The sequence below is a fragment of the Notamacropus eugenii genome, chromosome 4 (assembly GCF_028372415.1).
Source record: "Notamacropus eugenii isolate mMacEug1 chromosome 4, mMacEug1.pri_v2, whole genome shotgun sequence".
NCBI classification, from domain to species: domain Eukaryota; kingdom Metazoa; phylum Chordata; class Mammalia; order Diprotodontia; family Macropodidae; genus Notamacropus; species Notamacropus eugenii.
In genome coordinates, this window is record NC_092875.1 from 11,447,617 (window position 1) to 11,466,095 (window position 18,479).

General features: G+C 44.3%; 1 protein-coding gene across 4 annotated transcripts in view; it reads left to right on the top strand.

The window, feature by feature from the left end:
• The window catches only part of GNB1L (G protein subunit beta 1 like), a 186,264-nt gene that overhangs the window by 81,645 nt on the left and 86,140 nt on the right, over positions 1–18,479 (top strand). For all 4 annotated transcript variants that reach the window (XM_072599792.1, XM_072599790.1, XM_072599793.1 and 1 more), the window contains 2 exons: positions 14,246–14,386; positions 15,178–15,303. In XM_072599792.1, the coding sequence (XP_072455893.1) occupies positions 14,271–14,386; positions 15,178–15,303 (242 nt within the window). In that variant the 5' untranslated portion in view covers positions 14,246–14,270. The remainder of the gene's footprint in view (positions 1–14,245; positions 14,387–15,177; positions 15,304–18,479) is intronic.

Sequence of the window (18,479 nt, forward strand, 5' to 3'; positions counted from 1 at the left end):
CAGATCTGGATAGAGTGCCAGGGTTGGATTCAGGAAAACTCCTCTTCCTGAATGCAAATCTGGCTTCAGACACTTCCTAGCTGTGTGACCCTGGGCAAGTCACTTAACCCTGTTTACCTCAGTTTCTCACCTGAGCTGGAGAAGGAAGTGGCATTCCCTTCCACTGTTTCTGCCAAGAAAACCCCAAATGGGGTCGTGAAGAGTCAGACATGATTGAATTGATGACTGAAAATGACTGAACTTCCATTTAGTTAATTCTGCTTTTAAAGGGTTCTTTTCTTCAGTGAATTTTTGTGCCTCTTTTTGCCGTTTGGCCAATTCTGGTTTTTAAGATGTTATTTTCTTCAGTATTTTTGTGCCTCTTTTACCAAGCTATTAATTTTCTTTTCATAATGTTTTTGCATCACTCTCATTTCTTTTGCCAATTTTTCCTCTACCACTTGTATTTCTTTCTTTACCTCTTCCAAATGGCAGCTCGGTGGTAGAGTGGATAGAGCACCAGTGCAGGAGTCAGGAAGACCTGAGTTCAAATCTCACTTCAGACACTTGACACTCACTAGCTGTGTGACCTTGGGCAAGTCACTTAACTCCAATTGCCTCATCCTGGCCTGTCTCCAGTCATTCTGATGAATGTGTGGTCACTGGATTCAGATGGCTCTGGAGGAGAAGTGAGGCTGGTGACCTGCACAGCCCTCCCTCACTCATGTCACCATTTCTCTGATGGCTGGTCTTCTTCGGCAATGAAGGACGAGCACACACACCTCTTCTAAACACTGGATTTATATCCAATTTTCATCTTTTCTTTGAACCTTCGCTTGCAGCTGTTTTCACATTGACATCTTTTTCTGAGTTTGTGTCTTGATCTTTCCCTGCCACCATAGTAGTTTTGGGTCAGGTCAATGTTTCTTATTTTTTCAGTTCATTTCTTGACTTTGAATTTTATGTTAAAGTTGGGTTCTGCTCACCTGAGAGTGGGGAGACACTGTCCCAAGCTTCAGGGTATTTCATGGTGCTGTTTTTAGAGCTAGTTCTGGGGGTCTGCAAACTTTAAATGTTTCTAAAGGGGTGTAATCTTGGGAGAGGTGTGGTCACTGCTCTGGTCTTTATCCAGGAAGGGTCCCTGCTCTCCTGTAGCCACAGGCACTAGTGGTGTTCCTCTCTGCCCTGGAACCTTGACCCAGAATGATGTACAGGCAATGGAGTTCCAACTGCACTCCTCCCACTTCTACTTCCTGCCTGTGAAATTTTGGATGAGTAGCAGCCTCTCTGAGCCCCAGTGTCTTTGTGGAATGAGATTGCTTTCACAACAGTGGATGGAAGGAAGTTCTTTGCCAAATAAGTATAGAGATGACTACAAGTGGTAAAAATGGCCAGCTTTGGTTACACAAAACAGACAAGTTTATGTTCATGTAAAATAAGTACAGTTGCCACTGCCAGGCACGTACTCCCAAAAGACTCTAAAAGGGAGACCGAGTGACTTGGACAAGGGCATGCCCTGCAGCAAGCAGCAGGAGAACGTATGTACCTACAACAATGAAATCACTAATCTTTTGAAGAATTAGAGCACTATTATATACAATGCTTTATTTGTTACTCACTAATGGTTACTTGAGTATGTGTCTTGTTTTCTTCTCCTTGTGGACTGGGATCTTGTCATATATGAAGTGTCCCAAAAGTCTTGGTGCAGTTTGAAGCTGTTAACACCAGCGAGGCATGGAGCCTATCATGGACATGAGCGTATAATGCTTCTGCACTGTATGGCTCCTGACTCATTCTTCTTAGGTGTTTTCTTTAAAAAAAAATCCTGCCATTGGCTTATTTTATTATTTGCCTTTGGCTCATGAGGGCTAAAAATTTGAAAAAGCAAACCAGTCAATTGTGTTTGTGTTAGCTAGCCTTCTCTCTGCCTTCTCCTTTCAGCTTTTGCTACCGACCCCCTTGTTCAGGGTTTCATCTCCACTCTCCTAGACTGTGGTGACAGCTTCCTAACTGGCGATCAGAACAATGTTCCTAATACACTCCTGTGATCCTGCCAGCCCCCATTCCTTCCTCTGTAAAATGGGTGTGATGATAGAGTTGACTTCTGCCATTGACCGCACAGGGTTGTTGTGGTTATTGAATGAAATATTGACGGAGTTAATATCAGTTAATGCTGATTTTGATCCGTAGGTCTCCCTCTAATTATGATAACAGAAACATTTGGAGTGGAAAATGAGAAAGGAATTAGGAATTGTTAGTTTCCCTAGAGAAGACTGAATAGTGCCTTAGTGAGAATTCTCAGGGGCAGCGAAACCTGAATGAACTGAACCAAGCCACCAGAGAGACAATCGACTGGATGTCTTTTAGCTTTCTGCCTTCATGAGACAAAGGCAAATAATAAAATAAATAATTGCTGGGATTTATTTTGAAAAAAACACTTAAAGATACTGGCCCGGGAGCCATACTGATTTACACTGGCAGGGTTTGGAGTCACAAGGAACTGCCCCTTGCTACCTTCTCTGACTCAGTTTCCTTCTCTGGGAAATGAGAAGGTTTGATTAAATGGCTTCTGAGGGTCCCTACATATTTCCTGTGAGCTGAATTTCTGGGAAGTGAGACTGACTGAGAAAAACCATGGGAATAACTGTCTGCTTACTAAGGCAGGGAATTGAACAAGCGTCTAAAGATATTTGGACGTTAGGGTTGGAGCAAGGGAGGGAGGAGGTCAGTCAACTCCAGCAACATGACCACAGAGAAAAAGGTAAAGCTCTTCCTATGGCCGAAGTCTTCTTACACTTGATTCCCCCACATGTCCATTGGGCTACTGCTCTTCAATCTCCCATCTCTGAGCCTTTGTCCTTGGGATCCCCCATTTCTGGAGAACCCTGCTCCCTTGTTGCATCCTCTTCACTTCTCTGGCTCCTTTCAAAACTCAGCTCAAGTCCCACCTTCTCCAGGAAGCCCCTTCTGCTCCCCCCACCTTTTAATTCCTTCCCCTTTAAGGCTACCTTCCATCTACCTTGTGTGTTCTCAGTTATTTAGATGTCTCTCTCATTAGACCCTATGCTTTCTGAGAACAGGAACTATTTTGGCCATTTTTTGTATCTCCAGGTTTACCAAATGTCTTGCACCTAGTAGGCACTTAATAAATGCTTGTTGACTGACTGGGTCAAGGTTAATTTACTCTGTTTACTAGACAGCCTATTCCTCAGAACTTTCCACTGGTGAAGACTTAATCGATGTGTGATTACATATACAGTCATTATTCTAAAACTGTAACCTGGGCTATTCATCTCTTACTGTGGACACCCCAGGGGGCAGATGGCTAAAGCAGGGCTGAGAAACCTGTCACCTTGTGGCCTTTTAAATCCTTAAGTGTGGCCTTTTGACTGAATCAGGCTGCCCTTAAGGATCTAGAAGAGGTGGCCAAAGTATAGCATAAACCGGCCAGGACAAACACTAGAAAGAGATGACTGTCATCAGCCAGGGTGACTTTCAAATGATGCAGCCACTGTCTGTGAGGGGTCATCCCCTGCTGGGGGCTCATGCTTCTGCTGTATCTCAGACTGGCTTGTCACCTCCAGGCTTTCTTTCTTCATTCCTACCTCAGGTCTGAGAAGCCCCCCCACCCATCTAAGTCCTACTCTGCCTGCAAGGCCCAGCTTAAGACCTGCCCGATCATTTGCTCTCTGGCTGGTGAGAAAGGAAAGAAGCCTGTTGGGGCTGGGATATCTGGTACCATCTATTTATACTTATTACCCCATATTATTGTTACTCTTCACTTATCTGTTACTCTATTAATGATAATATCATTTGCATATTCTGTACTGCTAGAAATCTATCAGCAGACACCGTGGGATGAGCTGGGAGGTATACGGCCTTGGTGCTCAGTGAGGTCTGAGGCACTTGGGAGTTGGCACCTGTTTCCTGTTCATGTCAGATAACAAGTGCCCCAGACGCAAGGCTTCCCCGGCACGAGGGTGACCTGGCACCCGAGCTTCAGCAAACCAAGTCCTCCTTGGTCCCTCAGAGCCAGTGATGTCTGTGGTCTTTGCCCTCCAGTGAAAAGGGAGGCCCAAGGAGGGGCTTGGTGTGGAGCGCAGGAAGAGACCAAGGGCAGACCCAGAGGGCAGCTGACATTTTTACTGAATAATTCTTGAATCTTGCTTTACTTTGGGGAGAATGGCACCTGGTAGGCCAGGAATTTTCAAAGAATAACAGACTTCACATATTTGGTGAGGAGCACACCTGGTTGTGCTGAACAGCTCTGCAATAATAATTATGTCTGCGCACCTGCTTGCTGAAGTCAGCCAGACGTGCCCAGGGAGATTTATTTCTGATGTACCTGGAAATCTCTTTCCTACTCTGAGTGACTCTGAGAGTAAACACACACAAAAAGGCAAGACGAGTCTTAAAACAACACCCCCCAGCTCCCTTTGCTCCCGCTGTCGGCATCGCAGATTCAGTGAGATGGACAGAGGGGTGGGGGTCAATGTTTTAATAACCGTCTGTTTGGGGCTCAGAGTGTGATGGAAATGCAGATGACGGGAGTGCACAGAGGAGAGTGGCTGGGATTTTTCCTGTGGGAATCTGTTAACATTCTGAGGCTTCAGAGAGCTTGTTGGAAGGTAATCTTTGTGACGTTTGCATTCTTTAAGTGACAATTATTCATTGAAATCTATGCTGCAGGGACAGTCCTGCCATCTTGCTGAACAAAATTGAAATGACTTCAGAGCATATCTTGTGCTCTGTGCTGTACTAATGGATATTGATGGCTGTTTTTAAGGGGAGTGATTCCCATGTTCACTGAAAATCCTGCATTGTGCTTCCAGCCGCCGGATAGATTTATAATAGAATGTCTATAAGAGAGACTGGCGTGTGGGACATGGAGGAGGTGTCCTGTGTGATTGTAGACGTATGACCCTGTGTGAGCATTTGCATGAGACTTCCTGCATATGTCTGTGTGTGAGAATAACAATATCTCCTCTTTTTTAACTCTGTCAAACATTTATTAGATTTCCAGTCAGGGAAAGATGTTTTGGGGTAGCTAAGTAGTGCACTGGCAAGAATACTAGAGCCAGGAAGACTCATCTTGAGTTCAAATCTGGTTTCAACCACTTCCCAGCTGTGTGACCCTGGTTAAGTCACTGCACCCTGTTTGCCTCAGTTTCCTCATCTGTAAAATGAACTGGAGAAGGAAATGGCAAACCACTGCAGGATCTCTGCAAGAAAACCCTAAATAGGGTCATAGAGAATTGGACACAACTGAATGACAACCACTTTGGGATGGAGAGAGGTGCTAGAATCGATTCTTGGGGGTCAGGAGAAGGTTCCTGTAGAAGATGGTTCTTAACCTGAGACATGAAAGAGGTGAAGGATTCAAGGAGGGGGAGTGTTCTAGACATGCATGTGCAGGTCATGAAGTATCAGAGAGGCAGCAGCGATCTATCAGTAAGTCACCACCTATTAAGGGTCTGCTCCGTGCCAGGCCCTACGCTCAGTGCCAGGGATACCAGAAGAGATGGAAGATAGTCTGTCCTGGAAGGGACTTAGAGTCTAATGGGGGAGCAGCATGTCAGCAAATCTATACAGTGCCAACTCTGTGCAGAATGAATAGGGAATCCTTGAGAGAGGGAAAGGCACTGGAATTAAGAGGGAGTGGGGGAAGCTTCCTGTAGAAGGTGGTATTTTACTTGGAAATTGAAGGAGGTCAGTAGTGGAAGCACAGGAGGAAGAGGGTTCCAGACATGGGGGATGGCCAGAGAAAATGCCCAGAGCTGGGAGATGGAGGGTCTTGTTCATGGACTAGCCAGGAGGCTGGAGGCACTGGATGGAAGAGTCTGTGTTGCGGGGGGTGAGGTGTGAGAAGACCCGAAAGGCCAACTAGAGCATGTATTTGATCCTAGAGGCCATAGGGAACCTCTGGAGGTTGAGTGGTAGGGGTGGGGCGGGGAATGATCAAAGCTATGCTTTAGGAACGCCCTTTGGTGACTGAATGGAGGATGGGCTGGAGTGGGGAGACACTGGAGACAGGCTGCCTCCTCCCAGAAGTAGTCCAGGTGTGAGGTAAAGAGAGTTTGTACCAGGATGGGGCCTTGTCAGAGGAGATAAGGTGGAGTGTTCAAGAGGTGTTACAAAGATTGAGTGGACAGGCCTTGTGACAAGTAGTGAGGAGCCAAGATGACTTCTGGGTTGGGAGCCCAAGGGACCTGGGGGAGGGTGGTGCCCAGGGTAATCACAGAGAAGGTGGGCCACTTTGGCTGCACCCTGGAGAATGGGAAGGGGAGGCTAGATGTAGGTCAGAATTGTTGTAAAAGGCCATTAAATGCTACCCAGGAGATTCGATCCTAGAGGTAACAGGAATCATTGGCATCAGTTTCTTGAGAAATGGATTGCGTGGTCCAACCTGTGCTTTTGACCTATCCTTAGAGTGGGAAGAGGCTTGAGGGAGGGAAGCCAGATAGCCAGGCGCCTCTTGCTGTGGTCTAGGTGAGAAGTGAAGGCGTTCATGAACTGAGGTGGACATATAAGGGGACAAAAGGGAGTGAACACGAGAAGTTGTGGCTGAAACTGATTGAATTTGTGGGGTGAGCGAGGGTAACCCCAAAGGTCATAAAGCAGGGGGCTGGATGAATGATGGTGCCCTTGACAGAAAGTGGGGTGTTTGGAAGCAGAGATTTGGAGGAAAAGTGCAGTTTTGTTTGGGACTGTTGATTGGAGACTTGTGGAGACTTCCAGGAGATGTAGAAGTCTGAGAGTTGTCAGCATAGCCCAGGGAAGCCAAGCACCCAGGACAGAGCCAGGAGGAACCCACATTTGACTTAGAAAACCACAGATTAACATTCTCTACATTGCATTTCAGTTTTTCTTGTGAAGCGGTTCCCAATTCCCTCTTGGCCTGGTTCAGGCCCTTCAGGAGTAGTACTGGCCTTGTCAGTTTGACCCTTTGATGTGGATGACCAGCTAGAAAGGAAGACTGAGGAGCAGATGGCTAGATGGGGTGAGACCCGGGAGAGAGCACCCAGGAGTGAGGGCTATCAGCAGCATCAGATGCCTTGGTGGGAGGCTTGGGGGAGACTCGGCCTCATGTTTGCACACACACTCCTGTCGCCTTCGGACAGCATTTCTAGGACAGCGGCACAGAAGGATTAAAAATAAAATGAAATTCTGTTCCCATCCTTCTAAAAACAGTAACTCAGCAGGACGGGAGCACAGGCTACTGTCCAGCTTTGTTGTTCTCAGGTGCAATGCTTTTCATTCAACTATTAAGCATTGGGTTTGTCCTGAGGCCATGATGCCTTTATGGATTTACTAAGCTCATCACTTGACCTTGAAACTAGGTTTAGCAGAGCCTGGCTCCTTGAGTCAGTTGGGGGAGTGGGGTGGAGCAGGAAGCTGTGGAATGGGGGCATAGTCTCCCAGCCCTGTGCCTCTTCTGCTCTGGGACTGTAGGATCTGCCATGTCATAGGCGTGTTCTCTTGGTCATGCTTGGACCTTTTGGCTTCTTTCTGGGGGGAGGGGGCAGGACTTCAGGGTCTTTCTGAGTGGGTTTGGTCCTAAGATCCTTTGCAAACTGGAATAGGAGGCCACAGATGAAATAAATGAAGAAAGAAATGAACCAAAGGGAGATTTGGTGAGTGGCATCAGGCATTGCCAGCCTTTCCTTGCCATAGAAGCCCTGGCTGTCAGAGCTGAGCAGTCTTGAAAGTAACTGGGCAGGGGGCATTGCCTCTGCTGGTGCTGGGCTGTGGTAGTCCTGTGTACATGGGAGTGGGGAGGGGCACGTCAGCTGTTCTTGTAACTGACTTTCTCTGTCCATCAAGCTTCCTCAATAAAGAAATACATGAGCTCACTGGCCTTGTTTCTCAGGCCTGTGTCAGGCACAGCCTGTCTGTCTGGGGCCTTAGCTCCTCTTTGGGCCTGGCGGCACTGTGCTCCCTGTAAGGACATGCACTGTTCCTGGTGTTTTACACCTTTCACTCTCCTCCTGTACAGATGTTCCATGTGTTGGTGAAACCTGTGTCTTTAGTTAGAAGAATGCCATTAGAGCCTGCCTGGCTAATCCTCCATCACCTCTGGGCTGACGCCTCCCTCTGCCCAGATGCCTCCTCTAGGCTCTGGGTTGGGTGGGCGGTGGGCCATGGGCAGTCAGGCATGGTGAAGGTTAGACCGAGGGTGTTTGTAGCGTCACAAGTGTCTGGGGAGGTGGCCGACATGACAGAGAGCTTCGCTAACAGATGGCTTTATCTATGATGAGTCAGGGAAGATGAGCTTTACACCGTCTGGTCTCCCAGTCAGTGAGTCAGTCAGCTAGCACTGATGAGGTGTGGTGCTAAGTGCTGGGGATACAAAGAGGCAAAAAACATCAGGGTGCTCCCCTTCTCCCGGTCTGACGGGGTAGACAGCATGTAAGCAAACTATGAGCCGAATGTAGAGCTCTGTGTAGACATACTGTGCAGGATCCATAGAGGCCACCTCAGAGGGAAGGCATTAAGCATTAGGAGGACCTAGAAAGATTTCTTGCCAAAGGTGGACCTTTAACTGAGACTTAAAGGAAGCCAGGAGGTTGAGGTGAGAAGGGAGCGAGCACCAGGCAGGAGGAACAGTTAAGGAACAGGCCTGGAATCAGAAGATGAGTTATCATGTAGAGTTCATGGGAGAGACTGAGGTATAGGAAGGGGCTTTGGATGCCACACAGAGCATTTTCAGTTTCATCCTGGAAAGCATAGGGAACCACTAAACTACTTTTTGAGTAGAGGGGTGGTATAGTCAGACCTGTGTTTTAGGAAGATCAGTTTGACAGCTGAGCGAGGGTGGAGGGGGTTATCACAATAGTCCAGACAACCCAGGCTGGGATCCCCAATTTGATGTTTACTACCAGATTTTTTGGCCTTCAGCAAGCCCCTGCCCCTGATGAGGCTCAGTTTCTCTGCCTTGAAACAAGCAGGTTGGACCAAGGTATCTTCACAGCACCTTGCTGCTCCAAATGGTGTCGAATCTATCAGGAAACAGCTGGTGTGAGCCATCCTTGAAGTGGGATGCTTCAACTCTGCCTTCACCTTGTGTTCCAAGGGGTTTGGACAGCGTCTTTGGGTAGCCACCTTGCCTTTCAAGCACAGTGTTTCTTAGGGTAAAGACTGGGTTATTGAGAAGGAACGTGGTGTTACAATGCTTCGGTTGCATGCCGGTCTCACAAGGTCACCCAGGAGCCCCAGAAGCTTGTTTCAGGCTCCATTTGGTGGGCCAGTAGATTTCCATTGTCCCCAAAGTTTGTTGAATGATGTGCTTGTAAACACCCACTTGGTTTAGGAGATGAGGAGATGACAGTGTGAAGCCCCTCTCCTTTTCCCAGAGAATGACTGAGCTGAACAGCATCTGCCACCTTCTGCTCAGGACACAGTAAATGGCTGGTTGATTAAGACTTGTTGAGTGACGTCTGTCTCCACCAAAGACTTCTTCCCATTCAGCCTTCTGACTCCACAATGTGATACAGGACCAAGAAGACACTGTGTGTAAAGAGAGGAGTGGAGGTAACCGGAGGCACCTGACCACAGATTTCACAGGAAAATTGGTAGAGCACAGGCAATAAGGAAGACAGCCTGCACCTCAAAAGGCCTTTGGAAGTGACTGTCCTGCTTGGGAAGGATGCTGGATGAACAGACGCAGAGGCAGGGCCCTGTGCTCAGAGCAGGCCACTGGCTCTGTCTGCATGGCTTGGCCCAATGGAAAGAGTGAGCAGCCACACATTCTGGCGGGACCTTCTCCAGAGAGATGGCGAGTCTAGAGCCTCTGACTGCCTGGAACAAAGAGAGAACTGTTTTTAAAAGATTGAACTGCTATATGTTAGTTAAACCACCACAGAATTATAGACTATAGATTGGTCAGGAACCTTAGAGATTGTCTCATCCAACCCCCCACCCATTTTAATAGATGAGAAAATGGGAGATCCATAAAGTAAAGTGACTTGTCAGAATTCAGACCCAGAACCTCTGACCCCAGTTCAGTGTTTAACCTCTCCAGGAAAGTACATAGCCAGCTGTGAAAAGTTCAGAAATGATGTCATCTTCTTACTGGTGGCTTTTGGGATTTTTCTAGAAATTACATGGCTGTTGGAGATCTGTAAGGCAAAGGGGGCATCCCAACAAATATGTGAGCATGGGAGGAGAAGTGGGATGGGAAAGGAGGAGCTTGGTAGGCAGAAGATCCTGGAGAAGGTTCCTGACCAGCCAGCGAGCCAAAGCCAGGGACCAGAATGGGATGTTGGCTTCTCTGCCTGCTCATCGTGGACTAGAAAATCCACCCTCTTATGTGCAAAGATCATGATCAGTTGAGCTTCATGTTGGTAAATGTAGCTCTCTGACTGCTGCCACTCACCAAGGGACTGGGGAGAAGGATTGCTAAACCTGTCTGTCTAATCCCCTCCCTCCCCCTTCCATCCTCTCTTCTCCCTCTCTTTAACTCTTGTGTCTTCCCTAAAGCTTTCCTCCTCTGAGCTAAAATATCCCCAGTTCTTTCAGTTGACCCTCATATAGAATGAGCTTTACACCATTCTCTCTTCTTGTTACCTTCCTCTGTCCTTCCTAAAATGTGACTCCTAGAACTGGATACAACAGTCAGATGTGATCTGACCAGGGCAGTTTGGCCACATTGTCATTTCCTTATTCCTGGAAATTGTGCCTCACCTTTTTTTTTTTTTACATTTAATTTTTTTCTCAATTATATGTAGATAAAATTTTTTAATTTTTTAAAAACTTTGAGTTTCACATTCTGTCCCTGCCTCCTTTCCCTTTCCCTGTCCAGGGACAGTAAGCAGTTTGATAGAAGTTATACATGTGCAATCTTGCCAAAAATATTTCCTTATCAGTCATGTTCTAAAAGAAGACCAAAAAAACCCCAAAAACCTCAGGAAAAATAAATTTAAAAATAGTCTGCTTCGATCTGCATTCAGACTCCATGAGTTCTGGAGGTGGATAGTATTTTTCATCATGAGTCCTTTGGAATTGTCTTAGATCATTGTAATACTGAGAAGAGCTAAGTCAATCCCAGTTGATCATATAATATTGCTATTACTTATTTTGTACAGTGTTCTCATGGTGCTGCTCATTTCACTTCTCATCAGTTCATGTAAATTTTTGTAAGCTTTTCTGAAGTCCGACTGCTCATCATTTCTTATGGCCCAATAATAGTACTCCTTTAGAATCATATACCACAACTTTTTCAGCCATTCCCCCTTTGATGAGCATCCCCTCAATTTCTGTTTCTCTGCCAACACAAAAAGAGCTGCTATAAATACTTTATACATATAGACCCTCCCCTTTTTAATCTCTCTGGGATAGAGACCTAGTAGTAGCATTTCTGGATCAAAGGGTCAGTTTGATTGCCCATTCAGTACAGTTCCAAATTGCCCTCCAGAATGATTAGATCAATTCACAACTCCACCAACAGTGTGCTAGTGTTCCACTTTTTCCACATCTTCTCCAACATTTATCATTTTTCTTTTCTGTCATGTTAGCCACTCTGGTAGATGTGAGGGGATACCTCAGAGTTGTTTTAATTTAAATTATGCCTCTCCTGAAACAGCATGGCATTGCTGCATCAGTTTGACTCATGCCTAAGCTTGGAGTCCGTCAAGACCACACCCTTCCCCTTCACCCCCATTTTCAGATTAATTGCTCTCTAGTCACACTTCCTCTGTCTACTTGTGGAATTCATTTTTCGAATCCAAATGTAAGACTTTATATTTTTCTACACAAATTTCATCTTATTAAATTGGGCTCTGTATTCCAGATAATATTTTGAATTCTAAGCCTGTTCATCCAACACATTGACTATGCTTTTTAGCTTCGTGTCATCTGCAAATGTGATGACCCTGCCACTTATGCCACTATCTCAGTCATTGATGTAGTAGTAGTAGTAGTAATAGTAGTAGTGGTAGCCGTGGTAGTAGTGGTGGTGGTGGTGGTAGTAATAGTAGTGGAAGTGGTAGTAGTAGTAGTACTAGTACTAGCAGAGGTGGTGGTGGTAGTAGGAAGAGGAGGATTGGTAGTAGTAGTGATGGTAGTGTGGTGGTAGTGGTGATGGTGGCAGCAGCTATGCTAGGCACTGTGCTAAGCACTTTACAATTATTATCATTCCCATTTTACAGTTGAGCTAACTGAGTCAAACAGAGGTTAAGTGACTTAACCAGAGTTACGAAGCTCATCCATGCCCACTCCACGAATGCTATTACTGTCTACATCCTGCCATAAAATTGCCATAGGGAGGCTACTGAATGTGCCAGGGGGCTTTCTCCAGATGTTGAGCAATTCCAAGGGTGCATGTGGAGTACAGGGGGCTGCCAGTCATTCTTGTTCTTGGCAGGTGACCAGCCTATCTTTCTCTCTTTTTACCTTGGTGATAGATGGTCCCACTATTTTCTACCTCCATCAGACTTCACCTGGAGCATAGAATTCAGTTATGGGCACCACATTTTACCATTGAGATCCTTCACATTGTCTTCTATTTTTTCATTCTTTTGGTTTTGTTTGTTTCTTTGTTTCTGATGAAGTCATTAGCTTCCCAATTTTTAAGCAATTTTTTTCTTCAGTGAATTTTTGGACCTCCTTTTCCATTTGGCCAATTCTGCTTTTTAAGGCATTCTTCTCCTCATTGGTTTTTTGGATGTCTTTCACTATTTTTAAGGTGTTATTTTCTTCATTTTTTGGTGTAGCTCCTTTACCAAACTGTTGATTTGTTTTTCTTAATTTTCTCACATCACTCTCATTTCTCTTCTCAGTTTTTCCTCTACCTCTCTCACCTGATTTTCAAAATCCTTTTTGAGCTCTTCTATGACCTGATGTCAATTCATATTTTTCTTAGAGGCTTTGAATGTAGGAGCTTTGACTTTGTTGTCTTCTGAGTGTGTATTTTGATCTTCCTTGTCACCATAATAACTTTCTGTAGTCGATTTTTTTCCATTGTTTGCTTATTTCCCCAGCCTATTAGTGGACTTCTAATTCTTTACTATAGTAGGGCCCTGCTTCCAGGATGGAAGGTGCATTATCCTAAGCTTCAGGGGTTTTGTGCAACTATTTTCAGAGACACTTCCAGGGACCTGTAAGTTTTCATTTCTTCCACAGTGGTCTAAAGAGAGGTGTGTACTCCTCACCTGGTCTTTGCTGTGGTCTGTGAGTAACCACAAGCACTTTTTTCTGCTCTGGAACTGTCAGTTGGGTGTTTGCTCCACTGTGGCCATAAGCTCTGGTGTGCTGGTGCTCTGCCTCACCCTGGGACTGCCACCCAGCACTGTGACCTCAATCCGAGTATGGGCAAAACAACAGATTCTGCCTCAATGCCAGCAAATGGACCCCAATAACCTCCTTCTGACCATTTGTTCAACCCCCAAAAGTATAGACTGAGAGCTCTGGAAGAAGCTGCTGCAGATACTGATTCAGTGACTCCCAAGGCCTGCTCCTGTTTTGTTGGGGCTGGGACTATGCTGAACTGTGCTCTTCTCTCACCCAGGTGTAACAGGTCTTTCCTACTGGCCTTCCAAGTTGTCTTGGGCTGGAAATTGTTTCATTCTGTCTTTTTGTGTTTTCTGCTACTCTAGAATTTGTTTAGAGACATTTTTAAAAGTATTTGGAGGGGTCTGAGGGAGAGTTCAAATGAATCCCTGCTTTTATTCCACCATCTTGGCTCCACTTCTCCCTGAAGTGGACATCACATTTTGAGGAGGAAATTCGTGAGTGAGAGAGTGCCCCTAGAGCAGTTAGTTTGCTATATTAAGTTTTTAAGTCTGTTCCAGATGAAAACTGGCTAAAGGACCTGGAGGTGTTTAACCTGGAACAGACAGGACTGGGGAAGACGCAATATTGGGCTTCAGTCACACAAAGGGCCATCATAGGGACAAGGGATTGGTAGTGTTTGGACTGGGGGCTAGATCCAGGAACAATTGGAAGTTGCATAGAGACAAATTTTATGTCAGGACAGACTTCCCAAAGAGAGTTGTCCCAGAATGGGATAGGGGGCCCTCCTGGAGGAGGGAAGTTTCAGGCAGAGGCTGGAGGACCACTTGCCAGGGATGTTATGGGGGCTTTCCTTCCTCGTGTAGGTTGGACTAGGTGGTTGTTGAGTTCCTTTCCAAGCTCCTAAACTTTTTGATTCTGTGACAAAAAAAGAAAAAAGGAAACCCTCTCTTCCTTCAAAGAGTTTATAAGAGGAAGAAGCTTTAAGCAAAGATGGACAGAAATAAACATATTATTTTGTCCTTTCTTTCTTGAAAAGGTGATCGTGGATTTGTCTCCCAGTCATGGCTCTTCCTCCTCCTCCACCGCAGTTTGTGCTACGAGGCTCACAATCAGCAGTAAATACCCTGCATTTCTGCTGCCGAAACAAGGCCCACAACCCCCCACGGCTGTTCTCTGGGTAAGTGGTGCTTCCTAGTTTTGGTCAATCTGAGTTGTGATCAGCCTCTATTGCTGGAGAATACTTTTGTAAAGAAATGTTATTTTTTTTCTTCAGATATACATAGTAGTTGAAGTGTGCTGGTGAGCAGAAGTCCTTCTAACCTGGTTTAATGAATAAATGAGAGTGCTTGGGAATTGGCTTTTCTGTTGTATGTAAATGGATGCTCCTGAAGTATTTGAAAAGCACTTTGTTCATTTACATAGGATTAAAATTTGCCTTCTGTTCTGGATTTCATTTTAAATTTGAGAGGCCTGGTAGTCCAGAGAAAGGAGCTATAAACTTAGAGTCCTTACTTGATCACTACCAAGATGGACTTGATGGAAGTCATCTTGGGCAAGACCCTTCCTCTCTCCCAGCCTCTGTTTCCTCATCTGAAAATTTGGGGATTGTACTATTTGTCTAACTTTGCTGACTGGGTGATTGTGAGGAAGGTACTCTGCCAGACTTGAGGCTTTATGCATCCTCAGGTCCATGAGGACAGGTCAGTCACTACTGCAGCTCTTTCTCAGAGGTGAAGGCTGTACAGACTAGCGAGAAATGAGGGTCTTGTACAGCTGGATGTCTCCTTTGGGGTTTGAGACACAATCTTTGTGTCTCATTCCCATCATCTGACACATTATATGGAGGCCACCTCTTCCTACATAGTAGTGGTCTCTGGATCCCAGGGAATTTTACAAGGGGGCGGGGGGGGAGTATGGCGATCACAATTCCAGAGCCAACTAAAACAACATCTGGATTTTGTTTGACAGGTCACTTAGTGGACTGATACATGTTTGGAACCTGCAGACCCGAAGACCAGACACCATCCTGGATGGCCACGCAGGGCAGTCTGTGTATTGGGTGAAGACTCTGGAAGATCAATGCTTACTCCTCAGGTGAGTCAGAGGCTGAATAGGAAGAATACCTGATTCTGGATTCTTCTTCTTAAGTCTTACAGAACAATGTGCCTCAAAATTACCTTTCAAGCCTCACTTACTGAACATTCCTCTTAGTCCCATATGATGTGATCTAGCCAAATGGGCTGTCTCTCTGTTCCTCACACGTGATATGTATCTCCCATCTCTGTGCCTTTCCACTGGCCATTCTCCATGCCCCGAATGCCCTCTCTCCTCACCTCCACCTCAATTCATTAACTAAAGGCGGTGAGATGAGCATCTCAAAGAAAGCACTGACCAGTAACTAAAATTATTAAATATCTAAAAATGCTCCCAAAAAAGGAAAGAATGATTCTATGGCAACTACAAGCAAGACTCAAAGGAAAAGCATGGATTTTCTCTACAGATCACATAAATACTTAGAAAAAATGAAGCAAGAGCTAAAAATAAAATAAAAGCTCTTAAGGGAAGACTTGGAAGGAGAATTAGAATCTTAGAAGAGAAACTGTTAAAGTTTACCTAAATAATGAACTCCCGGAAAACCAGAATAGACCTAAGAGAAATCAATAACTCCATGAGGTAGAAAGTAATTTTAGAATACTATCAGAGACTGGAATAAAAAGGGGAATAAAATGTAAGATATCTGATAAAAAGAAAATGTTACTTTCTTGGTAAACAGGTATCTTCTCCCATCCTTTAGGATGAGGAAGAACAATGCTTACCACCAGGGAAGGACATAAAAGTCAAGGCTTCTGTATCCCAAACATCCAAAATAAATATTCAATGGTCTCAGGCCATGGAGGAGTTCAAAAAGGATTTTGAAAATCAAGTAAGAGAGGTGAAGGAAAAATTGGGAAGAGAAATGAGAGAGATGCAAGAAGATCATGAAAAGCAGGTCAACAGCTTTGCTAAAGGAGAACCAAAAAATGCTGAAGAAAATAACACCTTGAAAAATAGGCTAACTCAATTGGCAATAGAGGTTCAAAAAGCCAATGAGGAGAAGAAGAATGCTTCAAAAACCAGAATTAGCCAAATGGAAAAGGAGGTTCCAAAGCTCACTGAAGAAAATATTTCTTTAAAAATTAGAATGGAACAGATGGAGGCTAATGACTTTATGAGAAACCAAGAAATCACAAAACAAAACCAAAAGAATGAAAAAATGGAAGATAATGTGAAATATCTCATTGGAAAAACAATTGACCTGGAAAATAGATGCAGGAGAGACAATTTAAAAATTATGGGACTACGTGAAAGCCATGATCAAAAAAAGAGCCTAGACATCATCTTTCATGAAATTATCAAGGAAAACTGCCCTGAGATTCTAGAACCAGAGGGCACAAAATAAACATTGAAAGAATCCACTGATCACCTTCTGAAAGAGATCCAACAAGAGAAACACTTAGGAACTTTGTAGCCAAATTCCAGAGTTCCCAGGTCAAGGAGAAAATGTTGTAAGCAGCTAGAAAGAAACAATTCAAGTATTGTGAAAGTATAATCAGGACAACACAAGATGTAGCAGCTTCGTCAAGGGATCAAAGGGCATGGAATATGATATTACAGAAGTCAAAGGAACTAGGATTAAAACCAAGAGTCACCTACCCAACAAAACTGAGTATTATACTTCAGAGGGAAAAAATGGTTTTTCAATGAAATAGAGGACTTTCAAGCATTCTTGATGAAAAGGCCAGATCTGAAAAGAAAATTTGACTTTCAAACACAAGAATCAAGAGAAAAATGAAAAAGAAAACACGAAAGAGAAATCATAAGGGACTTACTAAAGTTGAACTGTTTACATTCCTACATGGAAAGATAATATTTGTAACTCTTGAAACTTTTCTCAGTATCTGGGTAGCTGGTGGGATTATACACACATATGTACATACACATACACACACACACACACACACACACACACACACACCCCTATATATATATATATAGAGAGAGAGAGAGAGACAGAGCACAGGGTGAGTTGAATAGGAAGGGATCATATCTAAAAAAATAAAATTAGGGGGTGAGAGAGGAATATATTGGAAGGAGAAAGGGAGAAATGGAATGGGGCAAATTATCTCTCATAAAAGAGACAAGAAAAAGCCTTTTCAGTGGAGGGAAAAAGTAAAGCTTACTCTCATCACATTTACTCAAGGAAGGAATAACATGCACACTCAATTTGGTATGAAAACCTATCTTACAATTCAGGAAAGTAGGGAGAAGGGGATAAGCAGGGTGGGGGGGATGATGGAAGGGAGGGCAAATGGGGAGAGGGAGCAATTAGAAGTAAACACTCTTGGGGAGAGACAAGGTCAAAAGAGAGACTAGAAGAAATGGGGGGCAGGATAGGATGGAGGGAAATATAGTTAGTCTTAAACAACATGACTCTTTTGGAAGTCATTTGCAAAACTATACATATATAGCCTATATTGAATTGCTTGCCTTCTCAGTAGGAAAGAGTGGGGAGGGAGGAAGGAAGAGAAGTTGGAGCTCAAAGTTTTAAGAACAAATGTTGAGTATTGTTCCTGCATACAACTGAGAAATAAGAAATACAAGTAATGGGGTATAGAAATTTATCTTGCCTTACAGGACAAAAGAGAAGATGGGGATAAGGGAAGGGAGGGATGTTAGAAGGGAGGGCAGATTGGTGGAAGGCATAATCAGAATGTTCGGCGTTTTGGGGTTAGGGGAGGAGAGAGATAGAGAGAAAATTTGGAACTCAAAATTTTGTGGAAATCAATGTTGAAAACTTAAATAAATAAATAAGTGATTTTTTTTTTAAAAGCCCTGGAAATTATATTTCAATATATTATCAGTCAAAACGTCCCAAGGCTATTAGAACCAGAAGTCAAAGTGGAGATATACCCTATCAATCATCTTTTGAAAGAAACCCCAAAAGGAAAAGTCCCAGGAATGCCATAGCCAAAATCCAGCACTTTGAAGGAAAAAATGCTACAGGCACCTGGAAAGAAGCAGTTCAAGGACCAAAGAACCACAGTCAGGATGACACAAGACCTTACATTTTCTGCTTTAAATGATAGGAGATCTTCAAATACAATTATCTCAAAAGCAAAAGATAGTGGCTTACAATCAATGATAACTTACTTTGCAAAATTTAGTATAATCCTATAAGGGAGGATGAACTTTTAATGAAATAGAGGACTTTTAAGTATTTCTGATGAACA